The sequence below is a fragment of the Oryzias melastigma genome, linkage group LG13, assembly GCF_002922805.2.
Source record: "Oryzias melastigma strain HK-1 linkage group LG13, ASM292280v2, whole genome shotgun sequence".
Lineage (NCBI taxonomy): Eukaryota > Metazoa > Chordata > Actinopteri > Beloniformes > Adrianichthyidae > Oryzias > Oryzias melastigma.
In genome coordinates this window covers 32,725,603-32,738,466 of record NC_050524.1, presented here as the reverse complement: position 1 = coordinate 32,738,466, position 12,864 = coordinate 32,725,603, and the positions used below count along the sequence as shown (strand labels likewise).

Sequence of the window (12,864 nt, the reverse complement as noted above, 5' to 3'; positions counted from 1 at the left end):
CACACACACACACACACACACACACACAGGCCTGCATGGAAAGCTGTCAAATCGATTTTTAAACTTTCTGCATCGATGAACATGTTGATGAGTTTTAATCCTTTTTGTTTTACAGATTCCTGAAGAATTGTTTCATCCTTCGTTGTCATTATAGTTATTTTCTTGGCATTCAAATGTGTTGAGTAGCTATGAAAGCTGCAGAACTGAACCTGCTGGTGTTTTCTTACCTGTTAATGAGGGGGTCCTGGAAAGAGTCCAGAACCGTCTGCCAGCTGAGCCTGTGCGGTTCTGAGCCCAATAGCTCTGAGATGGCGTCTGCAGAGAGACGGACAGACAGACACGCCCCTTTAGAGGACACGCTCGCCATATCCCAGGCCGGCCGACAGATATTTGGACTTCGGCGAGTCAAACCTGGTACAAGTCTCATCAGGCTTTCTAGGGCCCGCTGCTTGGTGAGCTCTTTCTGCTGCTGGCTGCGCTCGGGTTCAGCAGCGGCAGGCAGGACCCCCCCAGGCCACACGGCCTCCTGGATGACCTGCAGGTACACCACCCAGTACCTGATGGAGGTCAGGTCGGCCACGCTCACATCCAGCCATCTGCACGGGACAGAAGTGGATTCCTTTAAACTGCGAGTGTTCTTCATGGATCACTGACAGTTCTGCTGTGATTCTTTGTTTGACTACAGAGAAAGAGCTGAGTCAGCATTACCGTTCATACAATGACTCAGCAGATGGTCAATCTCAACTTTAACAGATAAAGTGTTAGCAATCCTGAAGGGAAACCTAACCTGAAGGCCTGAATTCTTGCCCAGATTAATAAAAACGTAAACATTTTTACATTTTCATCAAACTAATAATTTGATGCAAGATGTTTGTCTATAAAGATATTAAGTTTAAGACAGAGTAGGATTATAGCAAGTGGCTCAGATGTATTTTTAAACTGGAACAGTGACGCCCCCTGGTGTAGAACAGTGGGAAGTGCAGTGAGAACCCACAGCTTTTCCGTCTGAGCTCAAGTTCAAATTCATGAAATAAAATAAGTGAAAGTCGCTGCAGATAGCATTAAAAAAATTAACGGTAATTTAAAATATATTTTACCAAAACAGAAAATAGTAAAAAATAAAAAAACATTTAAAAAAAGGTTAAAAAATGTGTGTAGAGGGTTGGCTCAAACATTAGGTTAAGATTAAAACTATATTTGAAAAAAGATTTATTCTTGATTTATGTATCTATGAAGTAGCAAAGAACTCCATTGTTTCCATTGTTCATAGCAGCTCCATTGACAGACGGGCCTGTTACCTGAATGACGTTTTAGAAAGGAGCTGTAAGAGTTTGACTCCTCATAGACGTGTTTCTGGGAGGAACACGTGGAAACAGACAAAAACAGATGGAAAGCAGCTGAACACTGTTTAAAGCTATTTTACGAGAATAATGAAAGCTAACCTAATCAATTGTAACTGAAATGTGTAGTAGTAGTAGTAGTTCACTTTCAGCTTCTCCCTTTCGGGGTCCCCACAGCGTAACAGCATTCACTGTTTGGCATAGTTTTTATACCGGATGCCCTTCCTGACACAACCCTGTACTTGAGGGGCACAGGGACCCAGTTAGGCAGCAGCGTCAAGGGTCTTGCCTAAGGACCCAATCTGGGTGGGGATCAGTGGACAACCCTGGGAATCGAACCCAGGGCTCCTGCGTGTCAGCCCTTCACCTAGCCCACTGAGCCACCCAGCCTGTAACTGAAATGTGTACATTATTTATTTTCTAAATATCCCACCAGATTGTATTGTTTTCCCTCTTCGATCAGATGTCAGTATTCCTCCTGCAGAACGCTCCACAGCTGCTTCCCCAAAATCCTCTGGATGATATTAAACCAGTCGTGGATTATTTCTCTCTACAACCCGGTCATAGTTAGATGAAGGTTACAGGAACTTCACTGAATGCTGCTGGTTTGATTATGAAGGTCATTCAGATTTTCTTCTTCTAATTGATGCTAATGCTAACGCTAGCTTTCCACGACGGGGATGAGACGTAGATCTGCAGAAGATCTTTTCTGTCCAGTTAAAGTTGATTACATTTCTGAGTTCACAAAATCACTAAAAACAGAGATAAAGTCAGACAATTTCAACGTGTCTGACGAGAAAGAAAAACTAATAACTGTTGTTATTTTCTGATGAAGCTCCTCTTTGCTGTTGATCATAACATTGTCTGATCCTGCAGGATAATAAATGTAAACAAAGATAAAAACAAATTTGAAACCACCAAAAACATTTTCCTACTAAATGCATTCCTATTTTTACAATTACCCCTTAAAATACCCTGAAAAACAACCAATACCTCTGATTACAACAACTAACTTTAGCTTTGGGTGCAGTTAAAACACACGCGACCAGCAGGCAGCGAGGTGCATCTTGGCTGCTCCTTCTACCTGTGGAAAACATACATTTCCATCAGTTTTTGTGCTGATTGCACTTAAAACACGTGTGAATAACATCAAGCAAAATAGAACCTGATAGAATAAAATCTGCTCAAATGAAAGGTCAATATTTTCCATAAAACCTCAAATATTAAGGGATTATTCAACTTTGCATTTAGATTTGTGGACAATGTAAGACAGGAAATGAAAATACAGTTCAGCAGGACATTCATAAAATAAATATTGTACATTCTTCTGTTGAAATTGGTAAGATTATCTTTTATCATTTATGTAAAATAGCTTTAAACAGCATTCAGCTGACAGCTTGGCCATTTTAAACCTGAACACTGGAAGTCACTATTAACATTTTCAGCCCTGTCGCCATTTTGTCTAACGTCACTGTGAAAAGGGTCTGTGACAGCTGGATTCACGCCAACAGATTTTCAGTCCATCTTCTGTAGAAACGAAACACATGATCTTCAAATCTTTGTCTTTTACTTACAGCTGACAACACTGTACTGTAGTAAACATGGACTGAATTCCACATTTAAGTTAAAGTCTTATTAGATGTCACACACCTAGGTGCCTGAAATTTGTTCTCCGCATTTGACCCATCCCCAGGGGGAGCGGTGAGCTGCAGACAGCCGCGCTCAGGAACCATTTGGTGGTTTAACCCCCCAATCCAACCCCATAATGCTGAGTGCAGGGATGTACGGGGTCCAATTTTTAGAGTCTTTGGTGTGACTTGGCCAGGATTTGAACTAACAACCTTCCAGTCTTAAGGCGGACACTCTACCACAAGACCACTGAGCTGGTATTTTGAATCAGTGAGAGCTTCATATTTGACTTTTTAGGGATTTAAACTAAAACCACTACTTTCAATGATTTCAAATTTTACAAAATCTACAAAAACCACGACATCCTGAGCTCTAAAATCAATCTGAGAAACTTGTACTTCAGTACAAGTAAAAAAACAGTCTAAACTTCTCCAGCCAGGTCGTGTTCACTGTGCACGAGCATTAGACCATATGTGAGGAGGCGTCAACGTTCCCAACAAACAGGTCCTACTTTCAACAGCTGTCAACATAAATCGGGGTTTAGAGTGTTACCAATTTAGTCGCACGTGCGCCCTAATTTCCCGGTGACTAATAGGAATCCAAGGTTGTTGACTTTGAAAGTATCTCTGTGATTCAGCAACACAAACATTAAGCCTATATTGTGGTCTAAACCAATCAGAGGGAGTGAAAGGCCTGAGCTCTGCTCTGATTGGCCAGTTTTCAGCGATTCCTGTAGGTGTGCAGGCTCTGTTTGAAAATGCTGCGGTCAGAGGAAGGCGAGTAGTTGGCTGCATCTGACCAGTAGCTAATCTGGAGCTCTGATGATTGTGGCCACAGAACAGGTGAAACAGAGAAGGCTGGCATCATTTTCTCTGCAGCTGAGACATTGTGTAAACGCAGTGGAACAGTACAGTGAACACATTTGTAATAGCCTGTAATTTAAGACACCACACACTATATTTATGTACCTTTTTAAAGCTTTTGTTAAACTTTATTTGTGGATTTGTAAATGTAAGACTTTGAAGATCTTGTGGGAACCCTGGTATTTACACCAACAAACCTGGACAACTTGATCACTCATCTCAGTCTACTTTAAATGCGTGTCTCAGAGATGTCTCGGTCCACACATCAGAGATCCTTGAGCTATCTCTGCTCTACCATCTCAGGTTTAGGAACGTGAAAGCGCGCCTCTGCTCAGGTCTTGGTGGCACCATCGCCACAGTCTGGTCAAAACAAGAGACATGCCATGTTACACCACCGGGCCAGAACCTGAACCCAAACTGTCCACAGAGGCTTACAGTAAGACTGTCCAAGTGCCTGCACTGACAGATGAGTGTGTGCCTCAAATGACACAGACACACTTTCAGCTCATTAAGACAGATCAAAGCACAGTAACTCTACGCGAGTCTGGTGGAGACTTGGCATACACATCTTTACACTGCCCTCTGTCAAAGACAAAACTCATTTCAGGCTGAAAGAGCAGAGTGAACGTGATGCTGCCCTCTGCAGGTCTTGTAGCCTAAATATTGTGTGCAGCACAGCAGAGAGGATCAAGCATTTCATAACTCTGAAAAATGTACTGAATGCTCTTTAGAATGCTGCTGACACTGGATGCAGCTATTGGAAGCAGCTGGAAGCAAAAGATGCAACATCCATCTTCTCTTATGGATGAACAAGAGCAAACGCATTTACAGTGATTGACAGGAACTTCAACCTGACAGCAACCAGTCCAATCATCACAGTTCCAAACAAAAGTGGCGTATACTTATATAGCGCTTTTCTACCTCTCTACCCTAAGTGCTTTACAGTCACAGTCCCATTCACCCATTGATGGTGGCTCTGCTGCCAAACACTGGCACCAACCTTCCACCAGAGGCAATATGGGGTTCAGTGTCTTGTCTAAGGACACTTCGACGCATGGGCGGGAAACCTGGGAATCTTCTGATTAGGAGTCGACCGGCGTACAACTGCAAACGCGTCCTGGTGGAAGAGACAGCGAATGTCCCACAGAGCTACAAGCTCAAGACAGAATTCAAATTCAAACATTTAATTATAGCTGTGAACAAAAGTATTAAGTGTTCTGATTTTTATACTTCAACTATAATTCTGAAAACATTCTTTTTCAGAAGAAACATGTTGTGAAAGCCTACATCAGGATAAAAAAAATAAAAACAAAACCTAAATCTGCTTCTTTATGGTAACAAAGAGGATCGGGTTGCATTATCTTTTACCAAAAGTCAACACAAATAGCTATTTTTTATGAAGAATGCATATCTACTGAGCTTAAAGAACCTGTCTTTGTGTAAAGTGTTCTTTTACTATAATGCTGTTCAGTTTTCATGGCTCTTCCAATTTTTAAGATTTTTTTCCAGTGCAATTTTGAAAGTTTTCTATTATTTACATTGTGTTCAGCATCTTGATTAGCAGCAGACCATTTTTCATCAGTCTCCATGCTGTATGTCTTGCAGTCAATTTGCCAAATTTATATAAATCTTTCATCATTAGCAGTTTTCCTTCATTAAACTAGAATTATTTTACTATGAAGGTTTGAACTTTGAGAGTTTAGAGAAAAAAGTGTGAAAATGTTCATGACTGTCTAATAAAAGTGTACAAAGAGAGTAATGAGGGGCCTTCAATTGTAGAAACTAAAACTAACTACTTTGTGGATTTCACCAGCTGAGGATGATTTCAGAATGCAAATTCTACACTTCCTTTACCTACAAGGCAAGGCAAGTTTATTTGTATAGCATATTTCATGTAGAGACAATTCAAAGTGCTTTACATAAAACATTAAAAGAAAAGATCAAGAGAAATAGTAAAGGTGTGATCATTAAAATAAAATTAAAAGAAAGTAAAAAGATTTTAATTTAAAACAAGCACAGATAAACAGTGTGAAAGTAAACTTTTGAATACATATTAATCAAATTCAACTGAGAACAGGTGAGTCTTTAACCTGGATTTAAATACACTGAGTGTTTCAGCAGATCTAAGGTTTTCTGGAAGTCTGTTCCAGATCTGTGGAGCATAGAAGCTGAATGCAGCTTCTCCATGTTTAGTTCTGACTCTAGGAACTGATAAAAGACCGGATCCTGATGACCGGAGAGGTCTGGCTGGTACATACTGGGTCAGGAGGTCAGTCATGTATTTTGGTGCTAAACCATTCAAAGCTTTATAAACCAGTAACAGAACTTTAAAGTCTATCCTCTGACAGACAGGTAACCAGTGTAAAGACCTCAGAACTGGACTGATGTGGTCTACTTTCTTGGTCCTTGTGAGAACCCGAGCAGCAGAGTTCTGAATAAGCTGCAGTTTCCTGATGGATTTTTTTGGTAGTCCTGTAAAAACACTGTTACAGTAATCAAGTCGACTAAAGATGAAAGCATGCACTAGTTTCTCCGGGCTCTCTAGTTTCTCAATGACTCAGTTCAGTACTATGAACCAAATGAGTAAAATAAAGACATGAACACTTGATGCAGCACCAAGTGGGATTTATTTAGAAAAGATGTCAGAGTAGCACCACCAAGTCCCACAGGAGTTTCAACTAGACAGGTGTGTGTGTATGTGCACAAAAACAGAAGTCAAACTGTCAAACTACAGATCTCCAGCTCAGGCTTAGAGCTGGAGTCATTGCTGAAAGCCTACACCGAGGACGTGAGGAGGGCAAAGGATGGGTGAGAGGTTTCATGGTGGACCATCTTTATTTAACATGTTTATCGTGGATTTAGGTCCAAAAGAACACAGCATTCGTCTTCCATCTACCTCCAAAGCTACAGGATCTTAGTGTGGCTGCAAAGACTGGCTGGTTAAAATGATGGCTCACAAGGGTGTGGGTTGCAGAATAAATCTTGTTGTGTAAACATGTACAAACCACAATAGCTCCTGGGGACATTTCCGTAGGGCTGTTAATAGATTACATTTTTGCCCCAGATAGCCTGTTGAAAAGGACCAACGTGTGAACTTGACAGAAAGCTAACACAGCCCCTTACACGGTGTGGATTACAACACAAGCAGCCGGAACCGGGAGCCACGGTGAGTCTGTGGTCATTGTACCTCAGAAACAGGTGGGCAGACATGTAGGCATCGCCAGAGTCACGAGGAGATGAGTGATGTCTTCATCCGACACCCATAATCCACCTCAGGCCAAATCTGTCAAGTTAGGCATCAAAAGGTGCCAAAAACCTGGAGGTGAACTACCTCTGACAGAAGTAAGGTTATAGAAGTTTATAGAATCCATACTGACTGTTTATCACTAATCCAGAACTTAAACCAAAAGGTAGCAGATGACCCTTAAAACTCTTACTCACACTGCTAGCATTACAGCTCTAATGCGAGCACCGCAGTCTTTACGTAACTTTAAAAGTGCGAGAGGAAATCCCACTCCAGGCGGTCAGGCCTCTGCGGTGCTGCAAATCCATTTCGTTTGGTTCAAATTGTTGCCGGACAATGCAGCTGAACCGCAGCGAACAAAGGCAGGTTTAGCGTGAATGTATGTGAGTTTGGAGTTTTGCGAAGTCGGCAGCAAACCCTGTGGCTGCAGCCAACCAGGAGCTAATATGAGCCATCGGCTATAGCTAGACCGCTCCCACATCGCACCTGAACTGTACCGCTAGCCGTGTGAGCCCAAGGTTACAGTGTAAAAACAACCTGGTCAGTTCAGTCAGTGATACTGAAATGTGAGGCAGAGTTTTCAAACAACACAGCTGTAAAGAAATACTTTGATTTTATGTGTGGACAAGGCTAAACAACTTAAAGAAAAACAAAACAAACAAAAATCTGTATCTGGTCATTTTGTAGAAAAAAAAGTAAATAACAGGATAATATTTGTCTCAACCATCACTGGTACCAGTGGTCTCCAAGCCTGTTCCTAATGAATTACTGCCCTGCTTAAGTAATTTCTGATTAGCCGGATTTAGAAAACTCAGTTTCTGACTGAACACACCTGATCCCAGTGAGCAGTAATTACTGAAGTACGGTTACTGCAAAACAAGCAGGGCAATAGCTCACACCATTACACCTTATGAGACTTTTTGTGTCTATGTTTTCATGAGAGCTTCTGCCTTTACTTGTCAATGGATGGTAATTTGATGAAGGGAAGGCATACTGCCACCTATAGGTCATTTTAGACAATTGCCTGCAACCTTCAACACTTAAGACCCATTTGAAACAGTTTCTTACTGACCAAAACGCAGCAAAATCCCACTTAACCATCTGGAAAAGTACATCACTAATCATGTTTTTCTGACCATGAATTCATTCATGTATAAACTGTAGTTTATACAGGTTGCATGCAATGAATGCTGTGAGGAGAACGTCTAGACCGTTGGTCTTTGCTGTGAGTAGAGGACCAATGAGAGTCATGGACCACGTTGACCACAGCCTTTCTGCTCTATGCCTTTTTTGACCTGATGGGTTCAGCTCAGTAAAGTTGTACTTACTTAGCACTGAAGTTCTGACCGTGACACTAGAATGTTCTACCAATGGGGCACGAGGTCATCTGTGAAACGGTACACCGGCACACAGAAGAAGGCATGGGCCTAAACAACGTGCTCTCCTGTGCTAAAACCAAGCAGGGATGACAGAAATTCCTGGGCATTAATTAACAGTGTGACAAAAGCCAAAGCAGTGCCAGAAAACATTCAGATAAGGCTGCAGACAGGGTTTAAATCTCCCAGAACATCTCAGTGAGACGTGCTACTTGTACATGAAAGTATTAATACTTTCTGAAGTAGTTGGAAAGCAATGTAGGACAGGTGCAGCACAAGGCTAGAGGAGACATGTCCCTCTGGTTGAGTTAAAGCTTGTTGTGAACTCATGGAAATCCACAGGAATGTCTTGAAAGCAGAAAACATGAGACCCCAAACTCCAGACCCAGATAAGGAATCTCCCACATTTACAGTATAACCTGCAATAATTGTCTGACCCACAACATGCAGCATGACTGAATACAATCATTGAATTGTTTCAATAAAATCACCAACCAGTTTCTCCACATCATTACAGCATCTCAAGCCACTAGCCACAGTGTTTCCATACATTTATGTTTGCCTTTTTGCTGTTGTTTCATTTGATGACCTTTTCCTTGTTTGACCTAGTGATTATACATGTTGTTTATGCACCTTGTATACCAGTAGCATGTTGATGAAAAATTTGCTCTACAAATAAAATGATTGACCGACTGATTAATATTACAACCTAATTGAGTAGTCAAATAATGCGGCTCCTTCACTTCAGCAACCTGAAGCTTAAAACACCAAGCTGGACAAATAATGTTCTTCTTTAAACCTTGAGAAGTTGAACTTAGGGTCCCCTCACATAGAGCTCCTTCAAAATCTTTCAGCTTCAGTGTCAACAGTGATGCAAACTCAGCTGGATTTTCCATCCAGACTGCCTTACAGAAAGAAACTATTTTAGTCCTCAACTGTCCCACTTTCCGATCCATAAAAAGTAGACACAATAAGACATCCTTGAACTGAAGGCGTTCATTTACCAGAGGAGGAGGCTGCTTTTGCAACCGGACACCCCTCCACCCCACCCCAAGACCCTTCACAACTCCAAAACACATCTATCAAACAGCTGAAGAATGATTCAAAGGAAGATCTTTGGTCTACTTCCTCTGTCTTTGGGAGCAGCCTTCAGGTCATCATCATCATCCTCACTGACCATTGTAATAAACAGCACCCTCTTTGTTTTGTCTTCAAGCAATTTCCTCCTCCAACATCAGTCTCAAAGCCCCAATAGTTTGCTTACAGCGTGGTTATCCAAGTGGGACTTTCCTACCTGAACCGCCTCACCCAGGTCTGCACCGCCCCTTCTACTTGCAATGAGCTTTAGCGTTTTCAGCTAACAGCTTCAGCGTTTTCAGCTTTCAACTTTAGCGTTTTTAGCTATCAATTTCAGCATCTTCAGCTGCCACATTCAGCTTACAGCATTCACACAAAGCATTTTCGCAGTTAATGCTATATATCTAGTTCTTCATGAAGCTTTGGTCACAACTGTCATTAAAGTTGGATATGGGCTGTCTGTGGGTGAAAGTGCACTTTTCATATGAACAACACTTACTGGTCCCTCGCACCGCCGACAGGACTTGAAAGACGGGCGGTTGTAAATATGAATAATCTATACAACAGACCTGCATAATCAACTTAACTCCTAACCTTATTCCCAGCAAGTGCACAGAAACAAAAACGTAAATGAACATATTCCCTTTACAGGATCACTGAGTGGTCTGCAACCTTGCTGTTTCTTGCAGGCCACCTGCATGTCCCGAACAGGTTTGCCCATTTTTGCTCCTAGAAACCCTTTCCAGACGTTTGACTCTGGACAATAAAAGTAAACATCTCCACTTTGGTCCTGTCTCTTCTTCAGTCTTCCTGTTCCGATCAACAGTTTTTCCAGCTGTGGTTAGGTTTAAGTTGCTCTGGAGTCTGAGAGCTCATGTTTTTGTCATTCTTTGGTTCCTGGATTCTTCTGTGGATCTTTTAATTTTCTCCTTGTACAATGATGGACTCCAGACTGTAATCAGCTTGATCTGCTTGATCTTTATGGACTCCGTTAATCCTCAATGAACTTTCACATATTTTGGTCTAACATGTCACGTTCTGAGTTCACTGATGTCTCAGTACAACTGAGACTCAGAAAAAAACAAACATGTTGCTGTTCTTTGAAACAATAAAAGACAATGGGTGACTGTGTCAGTTAATGAGTCATCCCTAAGAAAGGTCCATGTGTAAACCAAAGCATGAACCAAACTGTAAAGAACATCTATGAGACAGACCATGATGGAAAATATTAAAGTTACATTTAGCTCTGTCATTTTGTAATCTATGCACTCACATGCTGTTCTTTCCCATTTATTTGTGGATGAAAACTCACTGAAAACAGGGAATACTGCCACCTACTGTGTGGGGGAACTTCAACACTCAGGCCTATTAGAACTGTACGCGGAAAAGTCCAATGAAGACAAAGATGGTGATTGTACGGACTGACTGCTGCGAGGAGAATCGTTGGTTTGAAAGCATTTCTCTAAAAGAGAGTAAATATTAGGCTACTCTCTCTTGTCCCCCTTTTTAAGTCCCCCAACCAAAAGTACAAAGTAAAAAAAAAAAGTATGATTGAAATCATAAAACATTTTTTGTCTCGTTTGTGAGCAAATGTCAGCAGGATCTGTCAAACATCTCTATAAAAGAGACTGGGATTGGCTACATTACACTGACTGTGTGGAAACAGAAAAAGGTGCAGTGAGCAGCTCTCTGACATGTGGTCACCTGTCAATGAGGGTCCCAAACAGCAGCCTGACGGCCTTCTGAACGTTCTCCGAGCACAGCCAGCTCCACTGCTGCTTCATCAGCAGACACAGGAGATTCAGAGCCACCTCTGCCAGTGCCATCTCACCTGAACCAGACACAAATACACTGAAGATGAAGGACATTTAAAGAAATCTGAGGAAAAGTCTGGACATGTTTGGTGTTTTCAGCAGGAAGACTTCGGTCTTCTCTAGAATTTAAACTTAAGAGTGTCTGGATGGACAAAGGTCCTTTCCAGACCTGCTGATGATTTTATAAGAGTACCGCAGAAGGAGTGTTAACTTTTGCAGCCACTTCTGCAGACAAAGGAGCATCAAAACTGCCCCCATGTGGTCAAACTGAGACAAAACAAGAGTCAGCAAACTGATTCAAGCGAATATTTAATCCAGTCTCTGCACGGCTGTTATGAAGGTTCAATTATTTATCAAACCAAAACATTTTTCAGTTCTTTACTCAACGAATAACCAGACTTAATGAGGTCAACTGATGTGTTTTAAAAGATTCAACCTTTAACCCAAATCATAACAACGTTGTGTTGGGAAAAGCTAACAGCGAGTTCACCCAAACCTAAACAACAACTCAGTTTTATGTTTTTCCTCACAGTCTTGAGGGTCTCACCGCGTGTTTGACTCTGCTCTGCTCTGTGGACGTCCACACAGCCTCCCTGTTGTCCTGAGCCTGGACGGCCCTCCTCCCCCTCCTCAGCACCCGCCGACAGCTTTTCCTGCTTGTCCAGAAATGCTTCCAGATCTCCCAGAGACATCCCGTTAAACATCTGCAGGAGTACAGCAGAGCATGAAGCGGACAAACCTGAGAAACGACCATACAGCCGTGAAGACGCCTCCTTACTGTGGCAGTCTGGTCACAGCTGAACAGCACCGGAGCTCGCACATCCGAACCGTTCATGAAGGGGACACTTTTACCAGAGAGCTTGAGGCGGGACCTGTGAGAGGTCAAAGAGTCTGCATGAGTCACAGCTGAGCAGAACTGACTGATCTATCACAGAACAGTAGCAGCCGCCATTAAAAACTTTCTGTAACATGAATGTGAAGGAAAAACAGCAGAGAAGTTTTAAGGGAAAGAAAAGAAATGAAAAAACGATTCAATTTTAATGCCTGTGTTTCTAAGATCTTTGAAATGTTTCTGTTCGTCACTAATGAAGCTGCTGCTACACATTTGCTCCCTCTCTGATCTGCTTTAAACACCCACTCTGATGGAAATGGTGTTTTAAACATGTCCTCATGGCATATTTATGATGATAGAGGACATATAAAAAAAAGATTAAGATTTAAAATGCAATTTTGAGTATTTCTTTTTCCAAATCATTGTGAATCAGGAGAGGACAAAACAATACTGTTTGAAAATAGCTGTGATGCAGAAGCTGCTACTGCAGACCACAAGCTTCCCACCCCACTCCATTCTTACCATCCACTTTCAGACAAACAGATTCAGAAACGTCATACTGGACTTGGAAGCGCCTAAAGCGCCGCAGAGCGAACCCCACGCGGCCTCCGCGGTCTCCTGCTATTCATACGGTCGACGGGTACTTCTTCTAGAACTTTCTTTTTGCACAAATAATTTCGCCTAATGGA

At 41.9% G+C, this 12,864-nt stretch overlaps 1 protein-coding gene across 4 annotated transcripts in view; it reads right to left on the bottom strand.

Moving 5' to 3' along the window:
• snx19b (sorting nexin 19b) overlaps window positions 1-12,864 on the bottom strand; it is a 26,973-nt gene that overhangs the window by 2,151 nt on the left and 11,958 nt on the right. For all 4 annotated transcript variants that reach the window (XR_002918517.2, XM_036214780.1, XM_024265316.2 and 1 more), the window contains 5 exons: window positions 12,122-12,215; window positions 11,891-12,047; window positions 11,234-11,360; window positions 412-596; window positions 228-315 (listed from right to left, as the gene is read on the bottom strand). Coding sequence is in view for 3 of the 4 variants with exons in the window: in XM_036214780.1 (XP_036070673.1) it covers window positions 228-315; window positions 412-596; window positions 11,234-11,360; window positions 11,891-12,047; window positions 12,122-12,215 (651 nt within the window). In the remaining variant the exon portion in view is untranslated. The remainder of the gene's footprint in view (window positions 1-227; window positions 316-411; window positions 597-11,233; window positions 11,361-11,890; window positions 12,048-12,121; window positions 12,216-12,864) is intronic.